The 17663-nt window shown below is 38.7% G+C and overlaps 3 protein-coding genes across 5 annotated transcripts in view; all 3 read left to right on the plus strand.

Moving 5' to 3' along the window:
- The first annotated feature begins 57 nt into the window (after positions 1–57).
- On the plus strand, positions 58–1934 carry LOC135793451 (juvenile hormone epoxide hydrolase 2-like). Its single transcript, XM_065304418.1, has 3 exons — positions 58–381; positions 488–1446; positions 1499–1934. The coding sequence occupies exons 1-3, from the start codon at positions 202–204 to the stop codon at positions 1731–1733; spliced, it is 1374 nt and encodes a 457-aa protein (XP_065160490.1). The 5' UTR covers positions 58–201; the 3' UTR covers positions 1734–1934.
- A 255-nt stretch (positions 1935–2189) lies between these two features.
- Best2 (bestrophin 2) lies at positions 2190–14565 on the plus strand. 2 transcript variants are annotated; one of them, XM_065304412.1, is made up of 10 exons: positions 2190–2682; positions 8930–9040; positions 9103–9274; positions 9346–9475; positions 9659–9897; positions 12064–12195; positions 12275–12382; positions 12704–12937; positions 13012–13258; positions 13314–14565. In XM_065304412.1, the coding sequence occupies exons 1-10, from the start codon at positions 2612–2614 to the stop codon at positions 14099–14101; spliced, it is 2232 nt and encodes a 743-aa protein (XP_065160484.1). In that variant the 5' UTR covers positions 2190–2611; the 3' UTR covers positions 14102–14565. The 2 variants fall into 2 exon arrangements, with proteins under 2 accessions (XP_065160484.1, XP_065160485.1); XM_065304413.1 differs by lacking the exons at positions 2190–2682; positions 8930–9040 and having other exon boundaries at positions 9157–9278.
- A 453-nt stretch (positions 14566–15018) lies between these two features.
- Shrm (shroom) overlaps positions 15019–17663 on the plus strand; it is a 58810-nt gene continuing 56165 nt past the window's right edge. For both annotated transcript variants that reach the window (XM_065304688.1, XM_065304689.1), the window contains exon 1: positions 15019–15323. In XM_065304688.1, coding sequence (XP_065160760.1) covers positions 15241–15323 — 83 coding nt within the window. In that variant the 5' untranslated portion in view covers positions 15019–15240. The remainder of the gene's footprint in view (positions 15324–17663) is intronic.

Consider the following 17663-nt stretch of genomic DNA (forward strand, 5'->3'; position numbering starts at 1 on the left):
ACAGATTAGAAGTTAAAATTAAAAATGAATCGATGATGTAATAAATACATTGAAATGAGTTCAAAACGTTGATAAGATTGGGTAGGGGAGTCCGGGGCAAGATGAAACTCGGGGCAGGACGGGAAGTGTGAAAGTTAGCAATATTATATTAGATTAACTACGTGACTGCATGAGCATTAAATATTAAAACGTTTAAATAAAATGGGCGTGCTAAAATGGATATTCTTCATAATTATTGGGGTAGCATTACTTATAATAACAAAATTTATAACTCATCCTGTAAAAGCACCTGTTTTGGAAGAGAAGTATTGGGGTCCTGGAAGTCCACCGTTGGTCAGCAGGAAGACTGTTTCTCAAATAGAAATTACATTTACAACTGAGGTAGGTTATATAAATAATAATTAAACAGAACATTATGAGAAATTATTATGTTGCGATATTATATGCAACCAAGTATACAGTTATAAATAATATGATTTTGAATTAGGCAATCAATGACTTAAGATATCGCTTAGGAAATACTCGATACACACCACCTTTAGAAGGAATAGCACAGGAATATGGTTTCAACACAGATCTCCTCAAAGAAATCGTTGATTTCTGGCAAAATAACTATGATTTCAAACAGCGGGAGGCGTACCTCAACAAATATCCCCATTTTAAGACTAATATTCAAGGACTTGATATGCATTTCGTGCATGTGAAGCCCAAGGACACTGCGGGTCTCACTGTGCTTCCACTCTTGTTACTACATGGATGGCCTGGCTCAGTGAGGGAGTTTTACGAATTGATTCCGTTTTTAACCACAAGAAATCCGAAGCATAACTTTGTGTTTGAAGTTATTGCACCCTCACTGCCAGGTTTTGGTTATTCTCAAGCCCCTGCGAAACCAGGTTGTGGTGCTGTGGAAATGGCTGTCATCATGAAGAACCTTATGTTGCGTCTGGGACATTCAAAGTTCTATATTCAGGGTGGTGATTGGGGTAGTATGATAGCGTCATACTTAGCTGCCGTTTATAAGGATCATGTGCTTGGTGTGCATTGCAATATGTGCTTAGTATCTACACCGTTAGCATGGATAAAGCGTTTTGCTGGAGTTCTCTACCCGCCAGCGATTGTCGACAAAAAGTACCAAGATCGTTATTACCCACTTGGTAGTTGGTTCAGAAATATGTTAGCCGAATCTGGTTATTATCACATTCAAGCGACTAAACCTGATACCGTAGGAGTAGGCTTGAATGACTCGCCTGCTGGTTTGGCTGCCTATATTCTGGAAAAATTCACTACGCTCACAGATCCTGCGTACCAAAAGAGAATTGATGGTGGATTGCATAAAGATTTTAGATATGAGAATCTTCTTGATAATATTATGATTTATTGGATTACTAATACTATGACAAGCGGGATGCGTATATATGCAGAGTCAAGAAGGAGTGATATTCAAAGGTAAATTGTTTTTAATCGTTGAATTGAATTTAATTCGTACTTTTTGTTGCAGGGTGCCCATTGAGGTGCCAAGCGCATGCGCCAATTTCAGGCACGAGCTTTTCTACACACCTGAAGCAGTTTTGCGGGATCGTTATGTAAATTTGGTACAAAACACTCACTATGACTTTGGCGGCCATTTTATTGCAATGCAAATGCCTGACATCTTGGCTGCCGACATATTTAGCGCTGTGGAGAAAATGGTATTACAGCAAGTAAATGACTATTCGTTCGAAAAAGATTTGTAGGCAATTATTTTTACACTCGCATTAATGTTTTATTTTAAATCTTATTTTTTAAATTGAGTCATTACCAAACAATTGTAGCATAAGTCGATACTACTTAAACCCGGTAAATGGCAAAGCATAAAATCTAATCGGAAACTAAACAAACACAATTGTGTGGAGTTTTATTACCCAAATCATAATAAATTAGCATATCAAGCCTGACCTAGTGTTAATTTATCCGCCGTAGACGGATGACTGGTCGAGGAATTTGTAAATTTTCCCTATTACCTGTTACCGTTTTCATTAACACACGCGAGCCGATGACGGCGATGGTCATTGCGCGACATGCAGCAAATTAGCGATCGGTAACCGGTAACTGTACCTACCAAACGCGGCAAGAAAGGTGAGTTAGATGGGCGATGGGTAAACGGGTAGAAGTGGAATCGGCCGGTATCTGTCGGCGCGGCATGCGTGCTGCTCGGCAGTAACTCGCCGCCACCGCTCCTTCGACGACCACCATTCACCTACGCCGAAAGTCCGAAAACGCGCGCGGCAGGCGCACACGAGCGAGCGGCGAGGCATGTTGGCACGCAGCAGGTGCCGCGTTGTTGCGTGCGATGGAAGTGCATAGGTGAGATTGCGCACCGACCGAACGATTGTCGTGCTGTGGTCAGCAACAGCGCCGCGAGAACGCGAAACTGGACCGAGAGTGCGGCTCGACTGCCATTATCGCGGAAAGCCCTTCCTCAAAAGACACAAAAACAACAATTTGTGACATTTGTGAATGTTTATATGTGGATGCTACAAAGTGTTAATAAATGTGTAGTGTAATTCAAAAGCAAGCATCAATTTTTTGTTGTTTTGTTTTGAGAATTGATTGATAGAAAGAGGCTGTGATTATGACGATCACCTATACCGGTGAGGTGTGCAACGGAAGCTCGTTCGGATGCTTCTGGACCGTGTTGAGGAAGTGAGTATCAAATTGTTTATTTCGACTGGTATCGAAAATCAAGAGAACAAATCACACAAAAAAAAAACGTAATGAAGTATTGCGCAACCGCGACGAATTACCCACATCACACATGATTGAGCTGTTCGTTTTTATGAGTTCCTTTACCGTGCAAACACAAACAATTTTGTAATTTACTCGCGCCGCAAAGATGTACAAAGACGCTTCAATCGCTTCAATGAACACCAGCGTTCATGGTTTGCGCAAAACGAAGTGCACTCCACAGCAACTAACGAATTAATATCATACTTACAGCTGGAGAATTCTATTAATCACTAAATGTCAGACGCTACACTAACCTAACTCAACATTTACAGCCATTTTCTATGGATAACCTATAAACGTAAATGTCAAGTTAAAAACTAACCTCTCTTAACTTACCAAGGTTGTTTTTGCTAATTTTTGACAATAGCGTCTTGTTAAATTCAAATTTTGTGCTTATTTTAATCAAATTCGTTTCGGATGGAATTTTTTTCGTCGATTGTTTCACTTGTTGCGCTTGTATCACGTCGCATGTTACATGAATTCGACTTTTAACTTATCGTTGTACCAGCATATGTTATTACCGGTAACGTAGTGAAAAGTTACATGAATTAATAAGCGCGCGATGCATTCGACACATGCATGTCGACGTGCGATCGGGCGATTGGTACGCGTGGACCTGCAGAGTGTTGTGTTGCATTATTGCACACCGACATTATCGCCATGTTTCTCAATCCATGGGTCGCGACATCGCCTGAATCTAATTTCGGGTTTAATTAGTATTAAAATATGCATATGCACGCCACTGGAACATATTGGTTATGATTGTAAGATAGGCAACTTTAATATCATGCATAAAAATGTCAGGCACTGATCTGTAATATCAGCGAATACGACAACAACAGAATGATGCTTTATTTTGTTTTATTACGGCGTGCGCACACGTTTTCGCGAAACAATCGTCCGGATCGGTAATCGACGTGATCGTCGTGATCGTAATATAGTTTTGGTCACGTTCGATGCGCGCGTTACATGATTACATGTGTTTCCAGCACGCGCTTTTTTCGAACGTCTCTGAAAAGCTGACGGCAATTAAACCGAAAGTGAAACATTGAATTAACATAATTACAGGCGGCTGCAGGTCGTAAACTCGTTGCCTCATAACACTCCTTAAAACATGCTGGATGTTATTTAAGCGAGAAAAACAAAAATTCGCGTTTAAATTTCGATTTAATTTCATTTAATTTACGATGACAATTGTGCAAAGGAATGCGGCGCGTGTGCGCACACCACCCGCGGACTTTCTACGTGCGATTCGAATTGAATTCGAAAATGAAGTCTGCCGCCATCGCCATTGTAATGCGTTAAGTGAATGTCAACCGATACAAACCGTGAAAATGCGTCGTCGTCTTTCTCGTGCGTCTCATTTCTACGAAACGTTTTACTATAGATTATAAACGTATATTTATACGAGATACGAGCAAAGCGTAAATATATTACTCATTGTTGTGACTCTTTCAATTGCAAACATGTCACCGCGATGAAAGGCAATTTCATATAAGTAGCTAGCTGGCAATCATAAAATGGTTGGCAAATCATCCAACTAATAAACATTCATTTATATTGTTTGCGTAAAAGTGTTTTATATACGCGACTTCATCCACGTGATTATTTTTATATACAAAGTTAATATAATACAATATATTTTAATTTTCATTTAATTTATAGAAATGAGAAATGTCAAAAATGCATTTTAACGCCATCTCGATTGAAATTATGTAACTAAAAATAGGATTCAATCTATTTATCAATTTTCCCCTCTTATTTTACACGTTTCCTGTTATATTTTTGAGATAAAAAGTAGCTCATTTGCTTTTCCAAGGTTAAAACTATTTCTATACCAAAATTTATATAAATTGCTTGAGTGGTTTTTGCTGGAAAGCGTCACAAACAAACAAACTTAAATTCGCATTCATAATATTTGATTTATTTGTGTTATTTATTTTTTGCAATACAAAGAGGAAACTTCGCATCAATCAAGACCTGTCACTTTGTCGGAAATTAATTTATTGGAATTGATTTGGTGCAATCGCGCAATAATTGACCGTGAGTTCTCGACAGCAAGCAGGAAAAGACATGAGATTATTACAAAAAATATTGCAGTGAATAAATACATAATATTAAACTGAACTGGTTCGATTAAAGTCGAATAAGTTGCCATGTTTCTTGTTACCGGCATATTAATGCCGAAATTAGACAAATTTCTCTTATTTTATTGTCACCGATTAAAATCTTGCAATTTCTTGCTACTTTATTCACTTTACGAAGCGGAAACTATTTCGTTGTTGTGGTTGTGTTGTTTTCGCCAATATTACATTCTTCTTAACTTTTTTTCTTATTTAATTTACGAAAAAGTTTTCAGAAAAAAATAATAAACGAGTCAGGTATTGAGTTTATGCAAAAAGTGTGCTGGTATTTTATAATTGAAACACGTAGCTATTTTCGTATAATCGGTCGTTGCTCGAAGCACGAAGATTGTGAAGACACGATCCCTCGAATTATTTATTAGCTGTTGTTATATGAATCACTGAGTCAAGATCACGCTTCACATTTTGACGAAACAAGAGAGGCGTGCTTCACAAGCAGCCAAGCAGGATATATCGGATGGAATCTTTACCTTAATAAAATTGGATTGCACAGATTTATCTAGATTGCACATTATTACCGTGGTTAATCAACAACACTGTTCGATATCAGCATAGAAAGGAAAAAAACACTTCATAAAACTATATTTAAACATAAAAAAACCCAGTCGTGTTAGTTACATCAATTATAACTCAGGAGCGGCTGGACAAATTTAGATAATCTATGATTTTTAGATTTATCTTTTCCTCGAATAAAAGAATAACTATTAAAATATCAAAAATTTTAATTTAAAGGGTCTTAAATAAATAATTCAATTCAATTTCGCACTTAAGCAGATTTTAAAATTTCTCAATTCTTTAAAATAAAATTCTAGTCTTCTGGAGTCAGTGATAACAAAGAAAAAATTAATTACGTGTTTACAAAAAATTATGGCGATGAAGTCGCGGGAAAAAACTAGTTTTATATATTTATATAGGTTATGTTGTAAAAATGACTCATATTGTACACTTTTAAGGGAAAAACCACGGAAGTCTTCGAATAGATGTGGTAATTATTTTACCTTGCGAACAAAAGTGAAAATAATGTCGAAAAATGAAATAGCAACAAAATGTGGCCGTGTGTGCGGTTACAATTCACAATTATGTAGTTAGTGCGCGCGCTGGCAGCTTTTGTGCTCAATGACTGAACAATTTTTGTTAGATTATGCCCCACGAGTCACGACTGATGATTATTATAAAAAAATTAAAACTAATAATAGTGTGGAGCAAATGTCGCAAATGCTACCGGCTTCGGTCACGTGACTAATAAAAAAATACAAGACGAATTTCATTACTACTAAATGCAAGTCAGCAATTATTTTAAAACAAAAACATGCATGTAACTAAAATAATTGATAATTGTTTATCAAAACCACGAAATCAAAACAATGAATTTAAATTTTCAAAATCTTAATTATTTACTTAATTGAAAGCCTAAAACAACATTTATCAGACACATTTATCACACGAAGCAAAGGTTGACATTCTTCGCAGATTAATTGAAAGTAATGAGTTGTATGAAATAATATTTTAACTATTTCGAGAAAACCTCGATGAATGTGATTTAAATGAAGACATAATGTAAACAGTAAACAACCGAACTCGCTCGTTAATCTTTTTCGCGAACACGGCGCGATAATCATATGCGCATAATTTACGCGTTAGACATCGATAAATCAGGCGCAGAAATGGATTCGAAAAATCAGAGGCTTCGATTACTTAATTATTGTTTATCACTCAACGCGAATGGAAATTTAATTAATCGTTCGTGGAATTACAACACGACACGATGAACGAGTGGCATAGATTATTTGGCAGATTTAATTGCATTTGATATTTTTATATCCGTAATCTTATATTACTGCAATAGAAAGGTTTTTGTGGTTATTAAGTTGAACAATTAGTTAATGCGGAGATTGCTACCGTAATTAGCATGTAATGGATATAATGTAAGAGGTTGTGTTGGAAGTCATCGGAGTTTTACGTCGGCTTCGGTCATTTTTCGTTCGCCGAACGAAACTTCACAAGAATCGAAAACTTTCACCACCGAATCGCCGCCGGTGCATAATTCGCGTTCATTTCTATTCATTTCGATATGTCAGTGTGTGTGTTGTATTGTAGTATTCTTATTTTCAATATTAATTTAATTTAGCGTGGTGATACGGACGTAATGAAAGTATTTTCGATATTTCTACGTCTGTTTATTGGTAGTGTGTTGTTGGTTGCCTGCTGTTAGTGACGCAATATCTCACAATCTGTTGATCTGTATGTATAATGCAAAACGAAGACGTGTTAGTTACAGCCTTTATAACTCAAGAACGGCTGGATTAATTTTAATGATCTATGATTTTTTAGATTTGTCTTCGTCTTGAATAGCAGAATAATTATTCAAATATCATATATTATGACTTAAAAGGTGTTAAATAAGGAATGAAAATTGATATAGCGATTGTGTTCGAACATAGAACAAGACGTAATATTACTTATTAATAAAATGTAAAACGAAACTTTGTGTAAATCAAAGTTTTGTTTAAAGTCAAAACTGACATAAATGTACAAAATTGTCGTATTTGCATACCGAAGTATTAGTTATTACATCACAAAATGCAAACAAACCTTTATAAATTAAAATGTCAAAATTACAGTTAAAGTCAACGTCAAGATTTTTCATTTCCTTAAAATTTTCTACTTATTTTCGTTGTTGTGCACGTTGAAGAATGTTGCAACGCTCGTGTTTACACAAAATAACAATGCGCCTAACATATTTACATCAATCATTACTCAAATACACATGTAAATATTTAAAATTCTGCAAAATTGCCAGGCTCGTGGCACGGCACTATATCTTACACTGTTCACAATTGCATGCATGTACATAATACTCAACTATGTATTTTTCTACGCCGAATGGAATTTAATGTCAATGTTGTCGGCACGTTTGCTATTAGCTACGAAAACGCCGCACGAAATTCCCAATAAGTCAATGTAGCAACGTAATTCAATACAAATACTGCTCATGTACATCACGAGCGAGTAGCTAAACGAATCTCGTTAAAGATCAGAATCAATAGCACTTGAACATCCTGCAATGTCAATGGTGATTGCGCGATTTGCGCGCCGACAAGAGGTGTTTTATAATAGTTAGCTTGCCAATTCGCGGCGTACTATTAATGAATGACATCACCATATACAAATATCCGTGCTTACCGCTTGGATAATTATATTGATAGCTTACTTCTTGTCAATGATTGCGCACGTGTGGCGTTATCGAAATTTGTTCGTGGAAATCTGCTGATTCAAACGCCACAATTTATATAACTAATTAAGGCTGTATAAACCTATATTTTAGTAAGCACCTAGAAACATAAGTAATTACCGGGACACTCATATTTGAGTGAATTAGCCGCCATTTTTTATTTATGCTAGGACGCATATTTTGTTGTTTTTACTGTTGCTTTCAACACGGCAATAACAATACCATTTAAGCGTCAATCTTAATTGCGCTCGTCCATAAACGGAAATTTACCGCCGTCCGCGAAACGTGAACGCTAATATTACGACGAGTTAATTAATTGCTTACCAATTTCGTACACGAAATAATCCCTGCAACACACACAGAGCAGATTATAACCGGCAGGCAGACGCTGAATTGACGGCTATTGACAAATAGGAAACATGTTAAACAATTAAAACGACACAAACAACAATTATTCGGAATGAACTTGAGACGTGAACTTAGCCATGGCAGTAAAAATTCAGGCGTTTTTTAATTGTTTATATAAGCGCGCGGTTAGGTAACACATCAAGCATCCGAAACAATTAATTCTTAATCGGCTATTGTGGCGAATTCAAACGCGTCTCTCATCGCCTTGAATCGCTAAAATGTGCATTGGAAATGCAGAATTAATTGAAGAATGATTAATTAAGCGCTGCACACGCTCGAATCAGTTTTAAATTAACTCGTAACGCTTTTATCCGATAATTACATTGTTTATCGTGTTATTGCGTTTCAATATATAATTTAATTTTGTTTTTATTTCCAGATGGAGAGGCAGTGTATACAAATTAGTCTGGCGAGAACTCCTAGCCTATTTATTCCTATATTATTTAATTAATTTATTGTATAGATTTGGATTAAATGATGAACAGCAAAGGTAGGTTATAATGTGTATACTTGGTTGCCTGTATTGACGTTTTTGTTTTGTTGGTTATGCAGAGTGTTCGAAAGGATACGGCTGTATTTCAGTCAGCAGAGCGAAACGATACCCATGTCCTTCGTGATGGGTTTCTACGTGTCCTTGGTGGTTAAAAGATGGTGGGAACAGTATAGATTATTGCCTTGGCCGGACACGCTGGCTTTGTTCCTGAATGCGGGTATTCCTGGCGCCGTAAGTAAGAGACACACATTGTAAATGATAATTTTACTATATTTCGTGTTTGCTTGTTTGGTGATATTCAGGATGAACGTCAAAGACTGATGCGTAGAAACATCGTTCGTTACGCAGTCCTCGCCTACGTCATCACCCTGCAGCGAGTGTCCTTGAGAGTGAAGAAACGTTTCCCATCGTGGCAGCACGTCGTAGATTCAGGTGCGTTGCCCAATATTTCGATACAGCATCAGGAAAGGAAGCGAAAGTTCAATAAACAATCACCACTCGTTTATAACAACGTAATGGCGGACAAAGCAGCGGAAGTTTCGCTTCCGGATGCACACGCTGCCGGCGGCGGTGATTCAATACGAAATTTATGTGAGTTTTTCATGTGTGCTGCAGGTCTGATGCTGGAAAGCGAGCGTAAAATATTTGAGCTCATGGACGGCAAGACGCCAATGTCGAAATACTGGATGCCCTTAGTCTGGGCGACGAATATTATAAATCGCGCCCGCAAAGAAGGCATGATTACCAGTGACCACATCGTTCAAACTCTTCTGACTGAATTATCGGACATCAGGAGGAGATTGGGTGCGCTCATTGGCTACGACACTGTTTGTGTGCCACTGGTTTACACACAGGTAAATTGACAAAAAGATCAAGGTGACGTATGAAGAAAATGTAACACTGTCAATTTTTTTCGATTAAATTCTTGGTGGCTTCAAGACGTCACAAATTCGATCGATTAAAACTTGAATCGTATGAATAATGCATTATTACGCGCTGGAATTCCATTCAATTTCGAATGATAATTACGCGCGTGGTGCGCATTATTAAAAACTAATTCAATCGACATTAGACTCATGATCATGAATGTGTCTTGTGTTGGTGATTTATTTGGGTTAATAACATAGTGCGTTGACAAATGTTTCGCGACGCACAAGAAATGGATTAATAAATTAGGACACTGATAGTGTCCTTGCATAGGTAGCAATTAATGCCAACAGCGCAAGGCGAAAAGAAATATTTGCATAAACCTAATTCTGACAGTCGTACGCCGCCATTTTGATTACCTTGCACTTCATACGAGTGAATCACACAATTGACGAAATTTTTTACAAGTGCAAACAATATTTATAATGATTTCCCGTACTGTTTAGTATGCATTGTGCGCGAATGCGCATGAAATTATCGATTAATGATTGCCCGAACGGTATGAATACGCAATTTATGCGCTGCGCATGTTTTACGCGAAATCTGCGTTAACCCACTAAAAATACACACATACTGGTGCAAATTTGCGCAAAAAAAAAACAAAAACCGCGCGCGCCATCAGCGTTAATTGTCGCGGCACGAAGCGTTTCGATTTCGAACATTCCGGAAAACAAACGTGTTGAAAACGAACAAGTTAAGGAAAGTTTTACGTTAGTGCCTTGATTTACTAAACACCAAAGCTGCTCACTGCGACGAGACATTTTCTTATCGCTTGCATATAGAACAACAAGCAATTATTATTCACACTTGTATATTTTAGTTATAGTGATATCTTAAGTTTATGACTACGCTGTGTTTGCTTCAAAAAAAATCTGTTTACTTATGAAACGTAAAAACATTAAAAACCTTGAGTTTTTCTTGCATTAACATTCGATTGCAATGCTCAATGGCCGAGGAAAGTAATTACCGGCGCATTCGCTTCCTCGTTGTAATCTAATTGATTTGCTCGAAGCTGAGTTAGTCGATGTCGTTGCACAGACTCCGGACGGCTAACAAACCGATAAAATTACCCAAGTACATCGACATCAGCCGTACCTATGTACGCGTCCAATGATTTATGGAAGATGTTATAAATCTCAGCATTGTATCCTGCCCGGGAATGCGCAGCAATTTCAAGTCAACGAAGAGCTAACAAATTGCATCGGTAATAATTTATCTCCGGATTGCTAATATTTTACAAACGTAGGATTTTTGCCCGGAAAAGGCTGACTTTAACTTTGAATAAACTGTTAGTTAAATGAATGTAAAGTCACCTGTACCCGCCGGCTGATAAAGCCAACTTATTTGAGTTGACTTAACTCTGAGCTGAGTCCGGTGTGTGCGCAGCTCTAGTTTACTTAGCTGCTTTTGTCCACTCGTTTCGTGCATGCTCGGCCTCGGTGCATAACATCCTGACTCTCGCGACTCGGATCGGTCGTCGAATCGGTTCGACTGGTCATTACGCGTTTACCTTGAACGTTCATTATGTATGTAATCGCCTCTAGAGGACTTGTTCTTATCGCATCGACTTATAAATATTATTGCGCCGAGTGCCGTGTTACTATACTTATCAATAAAACACATGCAAAACAAATTTTATTCACAGAAGTTGCGAATACTTCCTAATGTATTTTTTTTTCGCGTCTGATTAATGTTAATTTTATTTATGTATTCCGTGTTTGCGTTTTCATGCCGAATTTAGCAACCAATAACCATAACGAGAAATTATAGAAATTTTGCATGCGCGAATAAATACATAACGAAATTTTAAGTTGTAAATTGTTTCGTAGAGAGTGAAATTTCAATTTCACCCTAATATAGATTGGCGCCGCGATTTGGCGACTTTCTAATATCATTTCTAGGTGAAGTTCAAAAACGTACAAGACGACCGCCTAATTACGAATTAATCGTGTATATTAGTTGACCACAACTAAAACAGGAAGTTATTCATTAGTTTTGAATAAAAATCAACTGCATATAAGAATAAATTCTTCAACTTTCATAAATATATAAAATATTATCGAGACTTGCATTGAAATTCTCTTTATTTATAGGTTGTTACGCTGGCTTTGTACACTTACTTCATTGCTGCGTTACTGGGTCGACAATTTGTACCCAATGCCACTGAACCTGTTGGAAAATTCGAAGCGCCCGACATGTTCTTCCCATTTTTCACAGCTTTACAGGTTCGTAAATAATATATTTTTATATTTTTATATTGTGTGGTATTTAGACTAGTAGCCAATTATATTTTACCATTTTTAGTTCTGTTTTTACTTGGGCTGGTTGAAAGTCGCCGAGGTGTTGATCAATCCGTTCGGCGAAGACGACGATGACATCGAACTGAACTGGCTCATTGACAGACACATCAAGGTGAGTGCAAACATGTTCATTAAATCTTTATGACGCAAAATCATTAAATCAACAATATAACGTACATTTCTTATGAATTTCTACTTTTTCTCAGTGATGACGTCACTTTTTATTATATTTGATGATATACCTATACATTAAAATTCACGACATGACAATAATTGCAAATCGAATTTGCACTCACACTTCATGAATTGAATAATGTATAAGCATATTATATAACGGTTACAAAAATGACACCTGCTGTCCATGCAAAAAAATAGTTACAATTAGTTTCTAATATAGTTTGACACCGTTTAGTAAATTTGCAATCATTTCTAGGCCAGTTACATGATCGTTGACGAAATGCACGAGGAGCACCCTGAGTTGCTCAAGGATCAATATTGGGACGATGTGGTGCCAAAGGACCTTCCATATACTGTCGCTTCCGAGCACTACAGACGCGAAGAACCAAAAGGATCCGCTGAAAAATACAAAGTGAAAACCACTGATGCAATGTATGCCAACCTGATATCACCCAGGAAGACTTTAGTTGATGATAATTATGCCGATTATGTAAGTTACTATAATTATAAACACATGGAAGTTTTTTTGTTTGTTTTTTTTATTTTACCTTTGTATTATTGCAGGAAAGCGTGGATACTCCAATCGTGCAAAGAAGAAAAAGTTCCAATTGGTTTACACGTCAAATTTCCCGAACCAGAATGGGTTCTGGCCGCTCCGCATCAACTGCTTATAGTTCAGGCGGTTTGTTTTCAAGACACAGGGGTAATTCTGTTGATGCTGAAACAGCTGGTATTCCACAACCTAAAATGTCGATTTATGATCGTCTCGTTGGAAGAAAATCGGGCAGGAATCAAAGACACACAAAACAAAGTACACTTTTCATTATATAGCTTAAATAATGGTACTTATAATTGTGTATTTCTAGGTAATGGTCGTCTTTCGATTGGAGGTGCCCAAAACCCACTAAAATCACGACCAAGAATCCCAACTCCAGACGTTACGAAAGAAGTCGTCGATCGTGAAAATCGCCTCGCATTGCATGCTGTAAATCTACAAAACCCAATGTCTGGTGTGACTTTGATGCAACACCATGGAATACAAAACGCATCGTATCCTAACTATCCTTCTTCAGACATGCCTGTAGTTCAAGTCGTCCTTTCACCTATTCAGGAATTGGACGGAACAAGCAGTGTGAATAACACTTTACATGCAAATCAACCAGGAACAGCTGCTCTGGCGCAAGCTATCCTTTCACCTGGTGTTGGTCCTGTCCTCACCACACCAGTCAGTCTTCCAATGACTGTCTCACAACTTACTTCCTTAGGTTTGGCCCCAGTCACGAATTCCCCACTGGTAACAAGAACGATGCCTGTACGGGCGTCGCCAACATTCGCAAAATTATTCAATGACTCACCGAAAAGCAGTGGTAGCACTGCCGCGACCATCACAGAGCATCAAAGTGACGATGACCTGGATGAATGTAACAGTAACGGATCCAAAGGGTCGGGAAGTCATGTATCAAACACGACTGCATCGATTAAGTCAAAATCTGACGGAGAAACCGAACGAAAAATTTCAATGAATACGCCAACAAGTTTGGCAAGTCCCAATCTTGAGTCGTTGAATTCAGAAGGCGGTGAAACTAGCAGGAAAACCTCGGTTGCCTCGCAGAGTAATAACAGTTCATCGCCAAAACGTGAAGTTTATGTGTGAATCATGATGGTGCAAATATTGAATTAAGATGAAAGTAAAATCAAAAATATATTTGCCAAACGGCTATGTTGACCAAGACGAACCAATCGACGGATTGGGTTTTTTGACTTGAATCAACAACAAATTACAAAGGAAAACAATGAAGATTTATATTTATAGTTAAATGTATTGTTCGTGTTTGGGTTCATTTGATTTTTGAACGCATACATTAAGTGTAAGGAATTGTTTAATTTGTGATATTCTAGACGTACTTAACTGTCAATTAAAATTAAGAAACACATTATAATCAATATGTTAGATTAAAGGAGGTTAGTTAAAACGTAGAATTAAAGTGATAGTGATCTAATCGCTGCAAGATATTTTTAGATATGTGTAAGGAATGAATGAACTCTATGTCATTTATATGTTATTTATATAAAAACTATGTAAATATTAAAGATATCGCAATGAAAATGAAAATGGAATCTGGGCTGACTCAATATTTGTACTGAAACAGTGCTACTTCCATGAGATCTTAACGAAGAGTAGCGATAGCGCAAGCGCAAGATGAAGCTCTTGATTTATGACTTATCTGAGCAGTGAAATATCGCAAAGTTTATGCAGAAACGCTTCGAAGTCAGCGTCGTATTTAATTTACACGGTGAGAACAATAGATCCATCGACGCGTTCGCAACGGTAAGTAAGTAAGAGCGCGGGGCCGAACCGCGCCGGTTGGTATAACGCTGTGAGAAAACCGAAACAATGAATGCCGGTGTCCATTTTCATTGTGTCCGGAGTGCACCAAGCACAGCCGCACGGCGTACAGGTGTGCGTGGCTGTAGATGTGAACTCTTTATCGATGTGTGTTTGCGTTTTGGTCGCGGCGGCAGGTCGATCAGCGTTCGCGCGAGCCGCGACTACACTCCGCCGGGCGCACTCCGAAGGAGCACCTCTTCGCGGCGCGGTCAAAACGGCCGAAGAGACGGGCAGCAGAGCGCAAGTAATGCGTGCGCGCATGCACCGCGTGCTGAGTTAAAATAAGTGGGTGAATATGTGCCGGCGCGCAAGCCCACAGCCGGCCGCTGTAAATCGACGACGTGCTATCGTGTGAATTATGGCGATTCGGTGACATTTTGATTGCAAACAGTGACTGTTATACCATGGAAGGGCTGCTGCATCACTCGTACAGTTCGACGTTGAACTTTCTGAAAGGACGCGGACAAGATAATGCCAAGCATAAGAAGTAAGTCGTTGTTGTCATTACTCATTTTGTACTTGTTTACGATGAGAGGTTAATATGCGATGCGATTTTTTTCTCGCGCCGGTACAATAAAACTTGTTTAGGTAATCGACGAGCAATTAAAACTTTACGGTTGATTAAATTTCGAGACGCGGAAGGCAGGTTACCTGCAGATGACCCGCGATAATTCTACTTAAGTCACTTGGTCAGAGGTTTTCGTGTTATATTGCCGGTTATTACGTAAAATGACATAATTTTACCTCAAGATATAATTGAATGTCGCTGTAAAAAAGCATTAAACCTCATTTTTTATAATTTAATATTACAGTTGTAAAAACTATTATTTTAAATAGGACTTGGTACAAGAAAAAAAAAAGAAGTAAGTTATTGTTGAGTACAATGGAATGTGAGAAATATTATTCCGCTTTTTAATTGTTTCTGATGAGCTTATAAAACATGGAATCTAAACTAACGCTGCGTACGAAATTATGACATAATTTCCGTCGCCTCCTTGCCGGAATTCTATAATTTAAAGTCATAATCAAAACTTGTAGTTATATAAAAAGTTTGCACAGGATATCCGAATCCGATCCAAAGTTGGCAGAAGGCAAAAAATCTCACAGCTCAAGTATTTTTCCTTTGAGTAATCAGCTAATCGGGCATCGCTTAATAATCATCCATAATTCTGTGTGGCTTTTATGGACTTTATGGGCTTTAAGTACAAAATTAGTGCCCCTTTTGTGCACGGCGAACGTAAACCATTTCAATTAGTGGAAAAAAGCCATTCGAGCTATTTTCACATAGTAAAAGCGTTGCTGCCTCTCGAATAGCTTGTTGGAAGAATACTCGCCGAAACGCGCAAAAGGCATCGCCGATAACGCGCAGAAATGCTCCTTATTACGTCAAGTGACTGACGGTTCCCAGTCCCGTCTCGCCGCGCTTTGATCTTGCACCGACCGGCGATGCGGCTCGTCCGCGAACGCAAAACATTGTTGCGCGGATGGCGAAGATCGCACGAACATCAACAATAACTAAACCGTCGAGGCGCATCACCGAGATTACGATGAAAGTGCCAGTGCCGGGCGTCGTGTGACATTTCCATGGTTCCCACTCGTAAAATCGCGTTTACGATTCAAGAAGTACGCCATGTTCCATTTCCACCCACTGCGAATCGTTTAACGACGCATTCATTCAAGTTTTGTTGGTTTTCTACATCACACGGCGTAAAAATCTAAAAAATGCAATTTTTTAGGTTAGGTTTTGTTGACTATTAATTGGAAATTCTCGGCCGCCATATTGCTTGACCTTTTCCAACTAAATCCGTTGTTATCCGAGCGGAGATATGATTTATTCCGGCTTTTCAAACTTTTACTATCATTTTTACGGCGTCGTCAAACAATCCTCGTGAACTTTCCATCTCGCAGCTGTCACCATCGTGCCAATCAATCAAATACGCGGAGAAACGAAACGAAAACAACTTTTACATCGCAATGCAACACAACTTCAACGACATTTCCGTGAAATTTCCATGCGGTACACGGCTCTTTTTCTCGCCGGCGTTTTTGATTTGTTTTCGTTTCGCACCACGTAGGATTCAATGTTGCGCCGGGCAGACAAAAGAAGAAGGTGAAGCAGTTTATTTGATGACTCGAGTGCTGCTTTATGTTTTTTAGAATCCACTCTAATGTATATATATATACGCGGTGCGCGCATACAAACCCAGGGCATGGGATGGTGGAGGAGACCAGGGAGACCAAACGCGGTCGAAGTGTACGCCGTGGCCCCGTGATTGTGTCGGTGTGCGCCGGAGTGCTCTCGCAGCCGGAGCGAGTTTTTGACCTCCTATTGAATTGAAGTTTTCTCGTGGGAAGGAGGAGAAGCGCGCCGAAGAGTTTAAGTGAAGATCACCTCCGAGCGCACATTCAAAAGTCAGAAAGCACGGCGGCGGTGTATGCATATGGGATGTGTAAGGAAAAGGTGCGCGCGAGCGGAGGGCATTATGTCTTCGCGGCGCGCATTTATAGCTCTCGAGTGTAACGACGGCGATGACGAGTACGAGAGACCCGGGTACGTTGCACCAGCGCAACGAAAGGAAACCCATTTCGGAAAGGAGGCGACCAGCGACGGCTTCGCGCATGATTGTTTCCTCGTTTCGGTGCTTCCTTTTACGCCGCGGACAGGTTCGACTTTACTTTTGGCTGAAATTTCAGCGCGGCCATAAGCGTACTTACTCGTAACTTATATGAGCGTGTTTCCTGTTCTCGTAACAATTTGGCATGTTGTGTTAGTTTAATCTTTTATAACTCAAGAACGGCTGGGCGGATTTTCATCATCTATTATTTT

This window comes from Atheta coriaria, unplaced genomic scaffold (assembly GCF_025399875.1).
Source record: "Atheta coriaria isolate IRGN ID8LTWV9N9 unplaced genomic scaffold, Caltech_Dcor_3.1 hic_scaffold_6_pilon, whole genome shotgun sequence".
In the NCBI taxonomy this organism is placed as follows: Eukaryota; Metazoa; Arthropoda; class Insecta; order Coleoptera; family Staphylinidae; genus Dalotia; species Dalotia coriaria.